At 43.9% G+C, this 18,702-nt stretch overlaps 1 protein-coding gene across 1 annotated transcript in view; it reads left to right on the top strand.

Annotated features, from left to right (window-relative positions):
* The window catches only part of CSMD1 (CUB and Sushi multiple domains 1), a 1,037,384-nt gene that overhangs the window by 656,939 nt on the left and 361,743 nt on the right, over nucleotides 1-18,702 (top strand). The window contains exons 15-16 of the mRNA XM_049630105.1: nucleotides 454-641; nucleotides 9,506-9,694. Of these exons, the coding sequence (XP_049486062.1) occupies nucleotides 454-641; nucleotides 9,506-9,694 (377 nt within the window). The remainder of the gene's footprint in view (nucleotides 1-453; nucleotides 642-9,505; nucleotides 9,695-18,702) is intronic.

Raw genomic sequence — 18,702 nt, forward strand, 5'->3', positions numbered from 1 at the left:
CTTTCTTTCTTTCTTTCTTTCTTTCTTTCTTTCTTTCTTTCTTTCTTCTCTCCTCTCCTCTCCTCTCCTCTCCTCTCCTCTCCTGCCCTGCTCTTTCATTCCGTCCTGTCCCATCCTGTCCCATCCTATCCTTCCCTTACTCTCACTGAAAACTAATATGGTTCACAGTATTTTTATTTTAGAGCTAAAGACTGCCCTCTTTCACATTTGGGATGTGACATGACCCAGTATTCAGTAAGAGGGATAGGTTTAGGGTATACCTTTTCTTCTAGAAAAATGTACCGTGCTTAAATATCATATGTGCCCAGGGCCTAGTCTTTTTAAAGGTTGAATAACTGTAAGTCTTTTATATAGATAGGTATACATGGCTTTGTCATGAATGCACGAAAATACTTGGGGAACGTCAGTAAGTTAATGCAGCTTTGTGTTCTGACTCGTTACGAATCTCCGCAGATTCCAGACTGAAGTCAACTATGACACGCTGGAAGTCCGAGATGGGCCAGCCAGCTCGTCCCCGCTGATCGGAGAGTACCATGGCACGCAGGCCCCCCGGTTTCTGATCAGCACTGGCCATTTCATGTATCTCCTCTTCACCACGGACAACAGCCGCTCCAGCATCGGCTTCCTCATTCACTACGAGAGTAAGTCGGAGGGTCCACTTGCCATCTGCCCCCCAGGCATGCGCTCTGGTTCCCTAGCGCAGGTGACAGTCCTTGCTGCCTCTGTCCACCCTGCACTGCGTGCCCAGAAGCACCTTCTCTTATTGATAAGAGAGCAACTTGGGGGCTTTCACTTTAAAACTAAAAAAATAATAAAATGCTCATTGATGGATTATAAAATTAAATAAGTAATTAAATGTGTTTACTACATGTTGTAATGATAAATTACTACTATTAGAAATACAGCTCCTGACCAAAGGAGTTACCACTAAAATTGTATCTCTTAAACAACAGCTGGGAGGTTCTTTGCTGGAAGAACATGGGTAGGCTGTTGTGTGAGCATGTTTCAGTGGGGAGAGAACATGGAACCAAGAGTGGAGAAGGAGTTAAAATCCAGCAGAACCTCAGTAATGACACCTAACTGTTGCTGTTTACAAGCACTGCAAGAGTCCAGAAAGATTGGTAGAAGTAATTACAACGGTTGCTGAAATGTGACAGTGCAGGATATCTTGCCCAACTTGAAGTGCTCCTTCCCATTTTTGTTTCCATAAATACAAATTTGAGTCATAGCTTTAGTTTCTGAGATTTGGAGATCAGGTCATGCTAGTACATTCTAGTGATCCTTACGATACTGGACTTGTGGAAGGCAGCCCGGGGGGTTCACCCTGGGAATGCATTTTTAACACCAGTTTCTCAAAAAAACCCAACACTTAATTTCCTCTGTTTGAAAATATGTCTATTTCTGAGTAGAAGGAAAAAGATGGATGAATGCAGAACACTGGATCTGAGGGAATAAAAACCTCTATTTTTCAAGATTTTTATGGTTGCTGTTTTTCACAGTCTTATCCCAAAATAAACAAAATTAAGTTTCAGTGCTATTGTACAAATACATAGTTACATATATACCCACACATATAATTTTACAAATGATCGTGAGTGGGGTCATATCTAACATGTGGGATGTTTATTCATTATTGTTTTCTTTTTGTTGCCTTCCTGTCCCCACATCACCCCCTGCTCCTCATGTTAACCTCTGTGCAAACTCCACCCAGCAGCTCAGATTAAGAACCTGTTATGAAAAAAAAAAAAAAAAAAAAAAAAAGAACCTGTTATGTATGTTTCTCTGCTTCTCATGCTCACGTATGGACTCACATGCAAATATGTACAAGCATATACACATATACAAGTCTACGTGGAGTTCTTAATAAAAAAAATGACTCTCCCTGATAGGAAGAAAATTGACTGTTCATGATTTAATGATTAATTTCAAATTGAAATCGGTTGGTTTCACTTCATAATCATGCAACCTTTCTTTCGAAGTAAGGTCTTTTTTAAACATGAAGTACAATTTAAGAACCAGAAAGTGTCCTATTTCATTCCTTTTGCATGTCCCTTCGAGTCGTTGCTTTTCTTGGGAGTGAAGATATGTGCACATAACAACCATCCAGGTTTGTAAAACTCCTCAGTGCTGTATCGCCCCACCGCACCCCTTTTCGTAAGTCTGGAGCTACATGGCCTTTGAGCACACGCTTGGATGAAGCTTACGAGAACGGTGCCTTATTTAGGCACTGAATAAAACTAGAACAGAGTTTCTCATTCTTCTCTTTTCTCTCCCTTGTTTGTGTAGCCATACATTATTCTGCCCATTTTCTCCAGTACCCTGTGAAGAAATTACATCCTAAAGCCTATATGCAGGTAGTAGAAAGTGATGGCACCTGCCCACCTAACTTGTTTCAATAAACGGGTTATTCCTACCCATTCTTTCTAGAACTCAGAGAATGATCGAAAGTCAGGTCACGAGTTCCTCTTTCGCTTGCCACCCTTACTCATAGTCGATAATATGCCGGGAATTCTAGCAGTAATTTTTATGATCTTCAAAGAGTGACTGCATGGAGATAGGAGATGTGGGTCTCCTGTGCTTGACAACAGAGCTGAGCCCTGGTAAGCATGCTTCCGCAGGCTGGAGTGACCTCTCAGAGAGCAGTGCTGTTTGCCTTTCCTCCATCAGGGTGTCCGTAACAGAAGATGAAAACAGTCACCAAGCTGGTAGCATTTGCAGCGGAGAGATACTTGTGTGAGCGACAGACCTTTCTGATCCCTTGGGGTCCAGAATCCCTCCTCCTCCTACTTGACAGGAAGAGCTGGGAGCCAGGAGTGTCATCACAGAAGAGGACAGAACTCTGGGGGAGAAGGTGGGGAAGGTCCCCGCGGCATCCACCGCCCAGTGCTCTTAGCAGGGACACTGGTCTAAACGTTCATGCTGGCTTTTGCCCTGTGAACTCCCCGTGGTCCTTCCAGAAGGCCCCACACGTTTTTGTGAATTCCTCTGAATGAAAGTATCCAACGTATATTGGGAGAATACTGTCCGGAAGGACCACACCGAAGCGTGACCTGTGATCACCTCAATTTATTTATCAGCTGCTCTGTACTTGAGGAGAAACAGGGAGATGGGGAAAAGCAGATGAGCAGGATGTGGGATTTTTATACGGAAATGAGTCAGGAAAGGTCTGGGGTCTGTAACCCCACGGTTGCAGGCTGGCGTCGTACAAAACCGTTACCTTCAGGCCTTAAAACTGAGCAGAAGCCGCAGCGCGAGCTCAGATGTCCCGTGCTGCCGCTGCTGTGGGTGGACGGAGGCCCAAGGGCTTTGAGGAAGCCCATAGCCAGCCCAGGTGGCCATCCTGGTTCAGAAGGCGTGCTGAAAGGGCAGCTCTTGTCAGACACAACTGTGCATCAGGGCTTGCCCGGGATTCCTAGTACAATGTGGGCTCCTGTGTTCACATTCCAGACATCGTAATTCACCATGTCTGCAGTGCCCGCCAGAATTCTGGATATCTCTCACTGCCTCGAGGTGGCACGTAGGTGGCAGCGGGTGCCTGAGTCAGCCCAGGCAGGCCCTGACAAATGCGGGACTGACACATGCATTTCCAGGTAGAGGTAGGGCAGGTGGGCAGGGAGGCCACGCAGGAGCCCCCAGAGTCAGGGAAGAAACAAGAACAGAGAGAGGAGCAGAGAGAGAGACAGGAAGAAGAGAAAAACGTAAAAGAAGTCACATGTTACCAGCCCCTTTAACATTGTGACCAATTCTAGTACTCTTTGAAGAAATACATCCAGAAGCCAGTGTGGAAGCAGTAGAAAATAATGACCCTTGCTTATCCAACACGTTAAGAAAAAAAACGGTTGCCCGTGACCCAAGAATGATTTATGTCAAATTCTTTATGCCACTTAAACGTAATAATAGAGCTCATCTCCCTTTCGTCTTTTGTGGTAAACATTTGACACTACCAGCCTTCCTTGCTTTAAAAAATTATTAACGATCCCGCTCCATGCCCAAATGGGCGTGTGAAAATCTACTTTACAGGCAGAAGGCACTGCAGAAACAAGGCTGGCTTATTGTTGCACAGGTGCCATAAGCTAACGTGTGCTGCCACAGACAGCGTTGATGTCAGGACTTTTGAATTGTGAGGCGGACGGGCGAAGTCTTTCTGTTCAGGGTTTTCCTACGAGCAGAGCCAGAAGGGTCGTCTGTTCTGTGTGCGGACTCTTATGAATCATCCATTTAATTTTTTTAATTTGCTTAATTTTTATTTTTTAAAATTTTATTTATTTGTGAGAAAGAGAGTGTGAGCAGGGCAGGGGCAGAGAGAGAGAGAATCCGAAGCAGGCTCCAGGCTCTGAGCTGTCAGCACAGAGCCCCCGACGCGGGGCTTGAACTCGTGAACTGTGAGATCGTGACCTGAGCCAAAGTCAGTTACTTAACCGTCTGAGTCACGCCGGCTCCCCGGAATCATCCATTTTATAAACACAGCGTCCAGTTACAGTCTGTCCTTTTATTAACTTTATTCTTCATGAGGAATGGGACACAGTTTGTATAATAGTCGTTGTATTATCCCCCCCAGAATAATCATTTGCTGGCTCTGTTTGTTATAGAGCTTTGAACCACCACTGTAAAGTAGCCATGATTTTATAGGCAACTGGACAGCTAATGGATATCTCAAGCATATGGAGGTTTCCATTCAATTTTAGAGCGTTGTTTTTTTGGAAATGCTTTCAAAAGTGTCCTTTAAAATATTCCAGAAAAGGAAGATTCATTGCATGTAAATGTATCTATCCTGCTTTGCTGCTAATACACTGTGCAATTTTTAAAAATTGGGGTGCCTGGGTGGCTCAGGCGGTTGAGCGTCCGACTTGGGCTCAGATCATGATCTCATGATTCATAGGTTCGGGTCCCATGTCAGGCTCTCCGCTGTCAGTGTAGAGCCTGCTTCAGATTCCGTGTCTCCCTCTCTCTACCCCTCCCATGCTCGTGCTCTCCCTCTCAAAAGTAAACATTAAGGGGTGCCTGGGTGGCTCAGTTGGTTAAGCGTCCGACTTCGGCTCAGGTCACGATCTCGCGGTCCGCGAGTTCGAGCCCCGCGTCCGGCTCTGGGCTGATGGCTCAGAGCCTGGAGCCTGCTTCCGATTCTGTGTTTCCCTCTGTCTCTGCCCCTCCCCCGTTCATGCTGTGTCTCTCTCTGTCTCAAAAATAAATAAACGTTAAAAAAATTTTTTTAAAAAGTAAACATTAAGAAAAATTACGAAAGGCAAAGAAGAATGTTTTCTGGTGTGTGTGTGTGTGTGTGTGTGTGTGTGCGTGCGTGCGCGCACAGGCATGCGTGCATATTAGTTTCTGAGATTTAATGACTTTTTTGTTTTTTAATTTTTTGATGTTTATTTATTTATTTTGAGAGAGAGAGAGAGAGAGAGAGAGAGTATGAGTGGAGTAGGGGCAGAGAGAGAGGAGAGAAAATCCCAAGCAGGCTCCACATTGTCAGGGCAGAGCCAGACTTGGGGCTCGATCCCACCAACTGTGAGATCATGACCTGAGCTGAGATCAAGAGTCTGACACTCAACTGACTGCACCCCTTTTTAAAATTTTTTATAAGTTTATTTATTTATTTTGAGAGAGAGAGAGAGCAAGCACAAGTGGGGTAGGGGCAGAGAGAGAGAGAGGGAAAGAGTTAATGACCTTTCTTAAGATCAGAAAGGAAAACTAGTCAAAATGTAATGGGTATGGATGCCGTGCAGTTGGAAACTTGGACCCGTGGGCACAGGCGCACCCCCACGGTGGGAGGGACGAAGGCAGGCGAGGGCTTAGGCGTGAACCCTGGTGAATAATTTAACATAACCAATTTACTTAATTTCTTGACTTATTTCCTCATCTGTCAAATGGGATTGTGACTGCTGTTTCCAACCCTTTCGAAGGCTGTGGAAAGAGCCTTGGGAGGTAGAAGGTACTCAGAATATGCTTCCCTTTCCTTCGACTGGAACTTGTAGAAAAACAGACAGTTAAGCAGAACTTTGCTTGTGTCAAGTGTACGTTAATATAATGTGCACGTGGACATCGTCAAAGCCATTCGCTTCAGTCATTCACTGGCAGCGAGTTTACTGAGTTCTTTGGTTGACGGGCCAAATGATGAGCAGTGTATTTATATCCCTGCGTCAGAAAATGCATCGTCACATTACATTTCGAGGAAGAAGATATTGGGACAGAATCGGCACATACTCAAAGCTTCAATAAAATCCGTTAATGCCACTTTTTCTTTGTATGGTGAGGGCTCGTTCGGGAGGGGGAAAATGCTCGAAGCAGTGCTCTGAAGTAGTCTGTGTAGGTTTCCTTCAAAGTCAGTTGGCTGCCCGTCCTCACAGACTGGTTTTAGTTCACTCTAAAGGGCTTTTCCTACTGAGTCATGTCACCCGCCGTGCACTGCCCTCCATTCTCCCTGCTGCCATCTTGTTGCGCAGTTCTGTTTATGGTGCATTTCAGGTGAGTTGGTCGTCAGAGCTGTTATAATTCTAGCACGCAGTTACCCTCACATGTAGTGTCCCTTCAAAAATATTGTAATGCAAAGCAGTACAATAACTGTACATTGTGCAACTTAGTATTTCTGTCCATTATTTTGTGAAAATGAATGAATGAATGAATGAATGAATGATGGAATAAAGTTAGTACTAACCAGCAGTTATGACTTCAACATAGTGTTTATTTTGCAGTTCAGTTTTGTATGTAAAGAATTCTGCATTTATATTTGTATGCTTTGGTTTCCTCTGATGCTTTTCTCTTTGTTCCCTACAAATTTTGTGTGGGAAAAAGTTTGCTTACCATCTATACATTTTATTGTGAATATTATTACTTAATATATTGCCCTCACATCATCTAAAATATTAAATCCTATTATTTTTAAAGTTCTTTTTTTAAGTTACTGTGAGAGAGAGAACAGGGCAGGGGCAGAGAGAGAGAGAGAGAGAGAATGAGAGAGAGATTGAGAGCGAATCCCAAGCAGGCTCCACGCTGTCAGCACAGAGTCCAAATCAGGGCTTAATCTCACAACTGTGAGATCATGACCTGAGCCGAAACCAAGAGTCAGACACTTGACCACTGAGCCCCCAAGGCGCCCTTTTCCTATTATGTTTATTTGCTGCGGTGCAGCGAGCGTATTGTTTAGTGATCATCAGAGAGCATTTGACAAAATGCAAAAATATAGTTAAATGGTTTGTCAGGGATCTTCCCACTAATCCATTTCTTTGGCAAAGTGTCTTTTGGGGGAATTCTTGTGTTAATCTTGTCCCTGCAAAACCAACAAGCTAGTGTATGTACCCATTGTATATAGGGCGTACTCTACAAGCCATCGCTGCGTTGTTACGAAAGAGGTCATAAACACGGCCTTAGGACATGAATGTACGTGGGGGGATTTAGAGACAGAGGGCCAGAGCAGATGACGGCTGTGGGGGCACATGATGCCGCCCGGCTTTCTGCAGAGCCGTGCCCTGCACAGGAATGGAAGGATGTCATGGCAGTTGGCACCTGTTGTTTACAGTAGTAGGCACACAGTAGTTTTCAGGAAATTAGTTAGAATATTTAAGAAAAAAATTCTTGGGAAAAATAGTGCCATATATATGTCTTTTCACTTAGCTGCTTCTTCTGCTTATTGTTTTATTTTTTCCTCTGGAAATCTTAACTATGATGGTCTTCCATTTTTTACCCAGTGTAACCAAACTCTGGGGTTAAGCACACAGATTTGCAAAGGGCAAAACCTGCTTATTTTGCCCACTCTGAAACCAACTGCAAGTTCAGAGTTCCCAAAATGACCCTCCGTTCTGATAACTTGATAGAAGGACTTGACATACGTTGAAAGCTGTTGTGCCCACAGTCACATGCATTACAGAAAGGATCCAGGTTAGGCAGAGGAAGACACAAAGGGTGTCATCCTCTCCCCATGGGCCCATGAATGGTGTCACCTCCTCCTAGCCACGCTGTGGGGCAATACGCACAGTCCTGCCAAACTGGGAAGCTCACTGGGGTCTTTGTGTCCAGAGATCTGATTGGTGTTTCATTAGAGAAGCATCATGCATTGAATCATTGCCCTCGTGGTTCAACTCAATCTCCAGCTGCCCTTTCCTTGTCGGCTAGACTGAAATCCTTTTGGTCCAGGGGTACAGCATGGACAACAAAACACTCCTAGCACTCAAGGAGTTCCAAGGGTTGGGGCGCCTGTGTGGCTCAGTCAATTAAGCGTCCACTTCTTGATTTCAGCTCAGGTCATGATCTCATGTTTTGTGGGATTGAGCCCCATGTTTAGCTCTGCACTGACAGTGCAGAGTCTGCTTGGGATTCTCCCTCTCTCTCAATCTCTCTCTCTCTCTCAAAATAAATAAATAAACTTAAAGAAATTCCAAGGGTTTACAGGTTACCTCTTAGGAGCCAGACTTCTCTTAGAAACCACATTTCTAACTACCCATTTTTCAGTAGTGGCTCAGCTTTCTTGCTTGCAATCTGGTACCTATTGAATCACATTTGGCTGTATAGTAATGAAGAAATATTATCACTCATTATTTATTTTAAAAACTCACTCCTTACTTGTATGTCATGTATTTGACTTAATGAGTGAGGGTATAAGGTGTAAGGTACATCACTCAAATTTATGCAGTGACTGGAAATGTTATTCCAAAGATCATTTTGGGGGGACTGAGCATCATCAGTGATGATTTAAGATTTTTAATTAATGGTCTAAGTCATCACTGTAATGCTCCAAACCTAACTTAGAGAGTTGTGTATAAGCAATGGCAGAGTCTTTCTTATGTCTTTGAATTCATAACCATCACACTGTCATCTTCGTTCCCTGCTCCCGTTTTCCTTATCTTTTCAAATGTATATTCTAAAAATAAAGAGAAATCTGAGAGACAGAGCAAAGAAACTCTTGTAATGACATGATCATAATCACTTGACTTTATATAGCACTTTACTTTTTAGCGCCTTTTAGCATAGGCTAATTGTAGCCATCTCCAAAGTGGCTGACTGACGTGCAAATGTGAAAAATGCACGGATGTATGGAATGCAGTTTTAGAGAATCAGATCCAGTGAGGTCTTAGTTTGCAGTATGTGTGTATGGACTCGGGCGCGTGTGTGCGTGTCTACGAAAGTTGAAGGATGACTGCCCAAATGTAACTAGAACATAAAATACAGTGAGGGGAAGAGGGAGGCTAGAGATAGACAGAAGACAGGCTTCATTTAACAGTTCACTGGTTTTCCAACGAAGTGAAGTAAACTTCAGACATCAAGGGATTATTCAGGTTTGTAGACTTACAGGTCATCTGATAAATAGTTAACAATATCTGTCTCTACAGAAAAACAGGATCAGATACGCAAAAGCGTATTGGTTGTTTACATTAATGGATGGTTGGATTCACTTGAATAATTTTCCAGGTCTGATGATGTCTGGGGATATTTTATATGTACGACTGCACACATATTTTTTCTATAAGCCAGCAGAGTTCCGTGGTTAATGTATTTTCTTCTGCGCACGCAGGTGTGACTCTGGACTCGGACTCTTGCCTTGACCCAGGAATCCCTGTGAATGGGCATCGGCACGGCAGTCATTTTGGCATCAGGTCTACGGTGACTTTCAGCTGTGACCCGGGGTACACGCTGAGCGACGATGAGCCCCTGGTCTGCGAGAGGAACCATCAATGGAACCACGCCCTGCCCAGCTGTGACGGTAGGTGGAGCTCAAGGGAGCCGTAAACCCTACAGAAGTGTGGACACTGTCGATATCTCAGTTGTTTGGGTGGAATGTGTTGTATTGTACAGGGCGGTATGATACGAAAAGTTGTACACCTTAGAAACAATTCCGTTTAATACTTGAAGTTTATCTAGCACATTTTTTTTTTCTGTGAAGTAAGGCATCTGTCTAGAAATGAAAAATAAAAAAAAAAAATTATGGGCCAGTCTTCAACTTTATCAGCAGACACCGAAACTTACAGAGCTCAGTTATGCACACACTCTTACACGTGGCATTTGTTGAAGACAGCACGAAGGCAGGCTAGTGAGCGCGTGTGCTCCACATCATCAGGCCCGGTCTTCCTCCGAACCGAGTCCAAGCATCGAGTCACCACCCTGAGGTCTACACAGCTCCTCTAAGCTCTCAGCACTCTCCCCGGGACGACCGGGAAGCACCTTCCCAGAAGACCCCCAAGTGGTTTCCCGGGTAGCCACTCCCCCTTCCCTGCACTTATCCGCCCTTGGAAGTCTCCAAAGGAATACCTTGACGATGGCTCCATGCAGGGTATACACAAATACGGTACTTGTGGCCATTCGCAAAGACAGTAAGGGATTTGTCCTTTGGCCATGAATAGAACAACATTATCACATTATCTCTATAAAAAAGAATATATTTTTCCCATTCACAACAGTTTTTCACCAATGTTGTAATGTGGTTGTATTTGTGGCTTAGAGAGAACCATAACAGAAATGAATTTACCTATAGAAAATACCGCACTTCATAACAAACTATTATAAAAAGTTTCATGGAAGGTGAGAACAGAATAACTTTCTTAGTACCAGGAGTGTTATTTCCTATTATCCAGAAGATCCTCACGCATGCAGTAATATAAGAAAACGGCATAAATTATAAATATTACAAAGAACAGACCATCAAGTTTGGGCAGTAAGTGCTAACAGATGACCATGTTCAGAATAAACATAGATCTGTGGATTTCCACACAGGATACAGTTAGTAGAAGTGTAATATCTATATACTCTAAAACCTTCAGGAGTATATTTAACAGGAAACATGGAGGCTTACCTTAAAATAATTTAGAAGTTTACAGTAGAACACAAAAAGAATATCCTCATACAGGGAAATACCTAATACGTTTCTGGACGGTAGGGATGAAATTTAAATATACAAATTTTTTACAAATAAAGTTTTACATTCAATACAATCCAATTAAAATGAATTTGGATTTTTAATAGAAATGTATAAATATGGTATAAATGAATCTGGAAGAGTAAAGCCTCTAAATAGGCATATATTTTTTTAAAAATGATAAAGAAGGACTCTATCTGGTATCGAAGTATACCAAAAATAGATGAAAATGAAAATATGAAACCAGTACAGAAATACACAAATAGTTTATATGCCTGTATAAGAACTTAATTTGCTAAAATTATTCCAAATCCATGAGGAGGGATGACATTTCATAAATGATGTTGTTCAAATTGTAAATCCAGACACAATAAATGGAAAACATTGATAGATTTCACTACATACAAATTAAAATTTCTACTGAAAAAAAAGTTAAAGGAAAAGGTCAGACTACAGAAAATAATTGGTCTGTCCATGTAATGTGATTCGAGATACTTTTATCACCCAAACGGATGGAAGAAAAACAGTGACATACACAAAACAACAGGTCCACGAGGAAAACACATACATAGGCTTTTCAGAGAAGGAGACAGAACACTTCAAAATATGTCCACTCTGACACGGACTCAGGAAAATGCAAAAAAAAATTTTTTTTTTTCTACCCTGTTGATTTGCAAAAAAGTAGAAAGGTCAAATTACTCTCCATCATCATGGGATTAGGGAGATGCACGTTCATTCTGTCCTGTTGCTAGGAAACTGAAATGATACCCCCTTTCTGGAGAAAAGAGCAAGTCTCAGGACAATGCACGTTGTGTACGTGAACATATCCATGCATGTACTTACAGACACATTTACGGTATATACATAGAAACTGGCTGAAAATAGACATTCTAAAACGGTAACCCTAATGCTCTCATTTTGGGAGGTTGGCAAGCTGTAGGGAGAGGGAGAGTCTTTCAGTTTTTATCTCCACATTTTTTTGGTGTTATATGAATTTGTATTAGGTCTTATTTTTGTAATTGGAACCCTAGTGATGAAGAAAATAAATAAAATTTACCCATGTAATTACTGAACAGTGTCAGGATGCTAGCTACTGGACTAATAATTTTTTTTAATCTGAGGTATCATAAATAGTATGCAAAAATATTTACTATATTTATAGTAGGATTTTGTATTGGCAAGAATTATAACAAGGGCACAAAGTATGATAAAGGTCTCACACCTAAAATACTTAGTTGTTACTCATGCATAACTAAGCATCAATCAAAATATTTATTAAACCATTTAATCCAAAATCTGCAGTAAGCAAATCATAGAAGTAATTTTATTGGAAGAGTTATTTACCTGATATGCAAACACGTGGCTGGCTTTATTGGGAGCCACTGTGCAAATTTAATAATAGCTGTTATTTCTTTTTATTTTTTTGACCAGAGCTGAATGGGACTTAGGAAGGGAGCACATAGAAGTTGCTCTCTTTTTTCCATTTTCCTTCGGGATGAATGAGTTGAGCAACTGCCAACGCGCGGCCTCAAGTTGTAACTGCAGGCTTTTCAGGCAGCACGGGGAAGATGGAAAAGTTGAGGTCGCTGATTGTGCTTTAAACACACAATCAGTTGGGGCGCCTGGGTGGCCCAGTCGGTTGAGCGGCGGACTTCGGCTCAGGTCATGATCTCGCGGTCTGTGAGTTCTAGCCCCGCGTTGGGCTCTGTGCTGACAGATCAGAGCCTGGAGCCTGTTTCAGATTCTGTGTCTCCCTCTCTCTGACCCTCCCCCATTCATGCTCTGTCTCTCCCTGTCTCAAAAATAAATAAACGTTAAAAAAAAAATTAAAAAAAAATACACAATCAGTTGTGTTGATGAAAGTGCCCAGCTCTTCACAGGAAGATACACAACAGTCGTCTAGCTAACTAGACTCTGGATCTGGTAGAAAAGGCCGCCGTAAGGTACTAGTGACAGTAGACACTTATCCAGACCCACCTGAGATGGGTAATTTTGATTTTAAATTGGATTCTTCTCAAGAGAGGACAACGACACTCTCCATGTATTCTTGATTGAACAGTGGTGGTAACTTAGTTCGTTTAAATATTTTAGTATCTGACCAAGATGACTTTCTCCTCTGCCCAGCAGACGACCCAGGCACGACTGCCCTCGTCCCCTCAACCAAGCCCATGCAGTAGTCACCCCACCCCCCACTCCCACGTCCTTTCGTGTTGCGTTCCCCGAATCCACCCCTCCTCCAAGACCAGGATGCACTCAACCGAATCACACCAGGTCACCAGCATTATTAACTTTTCTAACATCCGTTTCTCCTTGTGTGCAGTGCCATAGACTTTAACTTTAAAACGTATAATTTCAGGTAGCCGGATACACTCTGTGGTAACCCACGCAGCCTGCTATAACAAAATAAAACCAGACACGGTGGCTTCTCTACAGCAGGCATGTGTTTCTCACTGTTCCGGAGGATGGGGGTCCAAGTTCAAGGGACAACACGATCCAGTTCTTGTGAGGCCCCCGTTCTAGGCTGCACGTGGCTGTGTTCTCCCCGTGTCGTCTCAGGGAGGAGGGGCAAGGGAGCTCTGTGGGGCCCCTTCTATAAAGGCCATAATCAGCCCTTGTGACATACCCACACCTCAAGGCCCTGCCTCCTTAATGCCATCACGTTGCCCATTAGGGAGTCAACATGAGTTACGGCGATACACAAACATCCAGACCATAGCATGTGCATGTATCATACATACACTTAATTATTTAATAGTTTTCTCAGTTGTATTTTTTTTTAAGTTTATTTAGTTTGAAAGACAAAGAGAAAGCATGCATGAGCAGGGGAGAGGCAGAGAGAGAGGGAGAGAGAGAGAGATTCCCAAGCAGGCCCTGCCCTGAAAACACATAGCCTGATGTGGGGCTCATACTCACGAACCATGAGCTCATGACCTGAGCCGAAATCAAGAGTCGGGAACTGAACTGATTGAGCCACCCAGGTGCCGCTCCTTAGTTTTCTTTTAAGGTCGTAGTGATAGGCATTGAGGGTCTCACCTAAAATACAGCACTTGAGCCTGGATTTCAGTGATGAGTCGAATTTCCCAAAGTGGCCAGCCCGTGCAGAGGCACTGAGGCAGAGAAAACGAACACACTGGGGCTGACCTGGCACATTCTGCAGATTCCTGGAGGTTTGAGGACGTAGAGTGAATGGAACATGAACAAAATGGTCAGTGGGAAATTCTCTCAGAGAAACGAAGGGAGGATGGGCAGAGCAGGGTCTCGAGGCCTTAAAGGTAGCTGACATGCTTTAGAAATGACAGCATGCATTTGGCCTTTTCCATAGAAAAGAAAGTACATTCGATTTATGTGTTGTGTCTCTTTTCCTTTCTCCCCACTGAAATCCGTGTACATTTGAAATTTAACCCTTCTAAAAGGAATTTGTAACATAAACTGTTTGCTTTGCTTTGGTTTCATTGAAAACTCTTTCAGATAATAATAAATTTATGATAAATGGCTATTAATAAATCTGAAAACCTGGGGAGATTGTAGAGTTTGATATAAGAGTTTTAGTCAGTCATGGTTGATTGTTTTCATTTAACTGTAAGAACCGCTCTTGTTGCATTTTCAAATCTTAAGCAATCTCTTAACCCCCCTGGGTTTTTATTGTGACAAATGATACATCAATAGGATATTTAATCCTTTAAAGATTCATAGCTCTGAGAATGGAAGAAGAAATCAGAATTAATTACAATATTTTATATCCCCATGAAAAGAAGATACACTGTATCAGTATCTTTCATCTGCATAGCATCTTGCTTCATTTCAGTTTTACCGTTTATGTGTTAGCATACTCACATTTTAAAGAGATATCGTGAACATTCAAATAAAGTGCCTTCTTATTTGTTGAAAAACAAGTGCTAGAAAAATTTTGGAAAACTTTCTTCACTGAATAAATATTTGTGTACACTCTGGACTCTTTCCACAAGCATCTATTGGAAAACTACTGTATTTGTAGGTACACAGCTGTAAGTTCATGAACTTGTAGCTTAGAGAAGGGAAAGACTTATTTTTTAAATCACCCAGTGAAAGAAGTGCTTTATGAGGCACAGGAAAAGTGTTTTGAGAATAGAGAGATGAAAAAGATAAGTTACAATTTGGAATCTTGGAAGTCTTGGGAGGCAGGATTCGAGATGCATCTTTCAAGATACTGTTGAGAGGAAGAATTAGAAGTGAAGGAATGCTAGGAATCCAGGCATGAAAGTGTCAGCGGGCTAAGGGATTTGGGGGATAGGGAGTCCTTTGCTCTGGATGGATGGGAGACTGAAGGTCATTCAGAGCCCTTTCACACTAGTCCTAAGGGACAAACCCTGTTTCCTTGGCAAGACTTGAAACCACAGGGCGCCATGGTCCCAGAGTGGGACTCCAGCTTTCTTTGAGAAAAAACTGAGGATGATGGCAGGGCTTGAAATAACATCCCCTGCTTTAACTGAACAGCTCTAAATTATTCCCCCTTTTATTGGTAGGGTTTCCACGTAAGATTTATTTATTTTAGATAAAAGATTCAGTATAAATACGTGAATGAATGGTGGAACAAATGAGTGAACGAATGAGTAAACTTAATAACTCTGTAGGACATGGAGAGGCTACGGATAATTGGAAATAGAATGTCACCCCATTAAGTTTTTGCTTCAAATAGAACTTTATTAGTAGTTTAAAGCGAACAAGGAAAACGGAAAATAAGAAAAGAGGGACAAAGCAGACGGAATACTGTGTGCTTTCACATGTTAATCTCTCTGAGGAAGAGACAGGAAGGCAGGAGCTGGGACATAAATCACACAAAGAAGGCCTGAAACACGCCAGTTTCACCAAGTGTGAGAGGTGAAAAACAGAAAGTGGCTGTGAAGACAGGGCCCCGGAGGTTACATTCCAAGGGCCTTTGCCGGCAGTGGGAAACTCAGCCGTGGCCTGAGAAGGAAGCCAGTGTTTCAGACACGATTTTGGGAGCCAGCAGGTTGGTCCTCAGAGTCGGTGCTGTGGAAACAAAGGGTATTTTCAGGGAGCAAGGAGAGGCCGTCCGCTCCGATTCCTCTGGCCTGCCTCTGGTCCAGGCAGAGGAGACACGGAGAAGTGAACACTGAAGCCGGGGTTTGAGCTCTACGAGCTCGTGTCCACACACTGGGACACATCACAGGCCTCTGGGCAGGGTCTGGCGACAGGAAGCGGACACCCGCAGGGTCCGCGGGTGGTCTGGGGGCTTTGCCAAGGACACCCCTAGACCCCCAAGACTCTCCAGGACACTGGCAGCTGGCAGCCTGTCACAGGGCAGTCTGTGAACACGGGGTCCACTCAGACCGCCCGTGCCCCCTCCATCCTTGTATCACCCACTCAACGGTCCACATCCCGTTGGCCCGGACACCTGTGCGGGTGGACTCGGCAGCCCCCCGGCCCACCCCACCGTGCTCTAATTCCCTAGACCGCCTGTGAGTTCCGAGAACGTGTTCAGACCCTTGTTCTTAGTCCTGATTAGTCACCTCCACAAGTTATTTTGCTGGCCCACTGGAATGCCAACTTTGGAAGAAGAGTGTTTTGTCTGTGTTACTCCTTGCTGTGCGCCCAAGAGCTTGCGTGGGCCTGGAAAATACCAGTAAATTCCTCAGTAAGTCATTTTGGATGGAGGTGTGGGTGGATGAAAGGATTAAAGTAGAGCCAGAGGCAGAACTCGAGACATGTTTGGGAAAGACTGCCTATACGTTCATCTCTCCTGTCTTTCCTCCTTTCTGTACGTCTCCGTTTTCCCGAGAGGTTGCCGGTGTAATGTCTCTGGGTCTCTGACAGTGGGTAGGTAACGTAAATAGCAAAGTGAAATTCAAGGAATTATGGCCCTAAGGATAGCAAAAGTAAAGGTTTACTGTGCTTTTTACAACTACCGGAAAAGACTGTGCACTGCAGGAAGAAACAGATTATTGTCATTCAGACTACATGCCCCGCTCCCTGTGGCGCTTCTAAGGGAATGGAGACTTGTCTGTGAGGATGTGGCCAGAGGCCCATGTGGACAGTAAAAACGAAAGCAGTTCCCTTATTTCACTCTCTTCCCTCTTCGATGTCAGGCGGGAATACCAGTACAATTGTGTACCTCAAATCTCCTTTCCCTAAAAAAAGAAGGAAAAAAAAAACAAAAAAGGACGCTTTGTGGATGAAATCATTTCTATTCAAAACTCTTCATAATGCTTGAAGACTGTGTTGCATTTGCACATACATGAATCAAAACGAGCCGCAGATTTACTGATTTACTTCATCGGTGTCTTTCTTTGTTACCTTGCTCCTAGACGGCGCCTCGATGGCGTGGGTTCGCGCTTTCTGAGTTCGGTGTTGAACTGATGGAAACATCAGTGGTCAGATGTCTCTCCTCCCAATCTTCTCCCAGTATACGATCCACCATTTTATCCTGATGGCATGAAGACAGGGTGAAACAGAGATTGATGAATTTTATAGTGTCTTAAGTGTAGCTGGATATAGATTATTTTTATCCGTTTTCTCCAGCGTGTGGAGGTTTTAAGGTAAAGATTACTGCAAATAACTGCATATGTGATACCTCAACTTGACATCAAATGGTTTCCACTCGTTATGCTTCCATCCTTGGTAAATACTTGAGAAGCTAACGTCCCGATCTACCCTGATCCAATCACAGACACATAGAAAGTTGCTAATAGGTAGCTGCTATGCTCGAGGCTGCATTCTGTCCCCGGTCTTGTCCCAGGCCACGGCCACCTTTCTCATGTCCTTTGTTGAAGCTTCTCACCTCCCTCGGCTGGTTAGCCCTGGAGAGAGCGGGTTGGGCTTCTTCATCCACATCCATTGGGCGGGTGGTCTCCACGGCTCCTATTCTTGCTCCCATCCCCTGGGGGGACTTGTGAGTCCAGCTGCCATGACAGAAGTTCTGCGTGGATGTGCAGTAGGCATCCAGCTTCGGGGACCTGAGACTGAGCTGGTCTACACCCCAGAGTCTACCTCACCTTCAGTTCCTTCACGCTCTTTTAATTTTTAATTTTTTGGGTTTTTTTGTCATGGCGTCCACATCCCATTCATGAAAAAAGCCCGGTGGCTCTGCCTTGAAACCATGGCGAGGTCCTCCCCACTTTCTTCGACGTCTGCCGTCGTGTCCTACCCACTGGACCCTCTGCCAGCCTCATGCCATTCTCGCCCAGCGCCAGGGAAAAAGGCCCAGTTAGCGCCTGTCCTGCCCCACCAGAGCCTCCAGGGCCCTACACCTCACTCAGACAAGTGGCAAGGCCCCCACCCTCTGATACTGTTCATCCTGGCTTCTCCAGCCCCCTCCCTCTCAGCTGCCCTGGGGCACGTCCCGCCCACAGCCCGACTCAGGCCTGGTCCCAGTGCTTGTCTCTGCACACACGTTCTTCCCAGGTCTCCAGCCGCTCCCTCCTTGGTCTCCAAGGTCTCTTCATGGGCCACCTCCCAAGTACGCTTCCCTGCCCACCTGCACAGGTGGCCCCCAACCCCACACAGTGCGGAGAATTCCCTGGCCTTCTTCTCTCCCTCTTCATTTTCTCCCTTGGTGCTTACCATCTCCCAACATCATGTATAATCTGCTCTTTACATTATTGTGGAAATAGTCTCTCTCCTTCAACCGCAGTGTTGACTCTCTGAGCGCAAGGACTTTTGTCTATTTTGTTCACCATTTCCAGGGCTGAGGGCAGTGTCTGGCCTTTTGTGGAACAAATTAATTCCAAATGTTATATTAACACTACCTGTTTCGTAATGAGATGGAGTCAACCTAATTTTAAGACGTGACAATCCTCCACCGTTAAAATTGGCTAGAACTCACTCAAGAAGTTTCTGTTTTGCTGATTTTTATGTAACTC

This window comes from Panthera uncia, chromosome B1 (genome assembly GCF_023721935.1).
Source record: "Panthera uncia isolate 11264 chromosome B1, Puncia_PCG_1.0, whole genome shotgun sequence".
NCBI classification, from domain to species: Eukaryota; Metazoa; Chordata; class Mammalia; order Carnivora; family Felidae; genus Panthera; species Panthera uncia.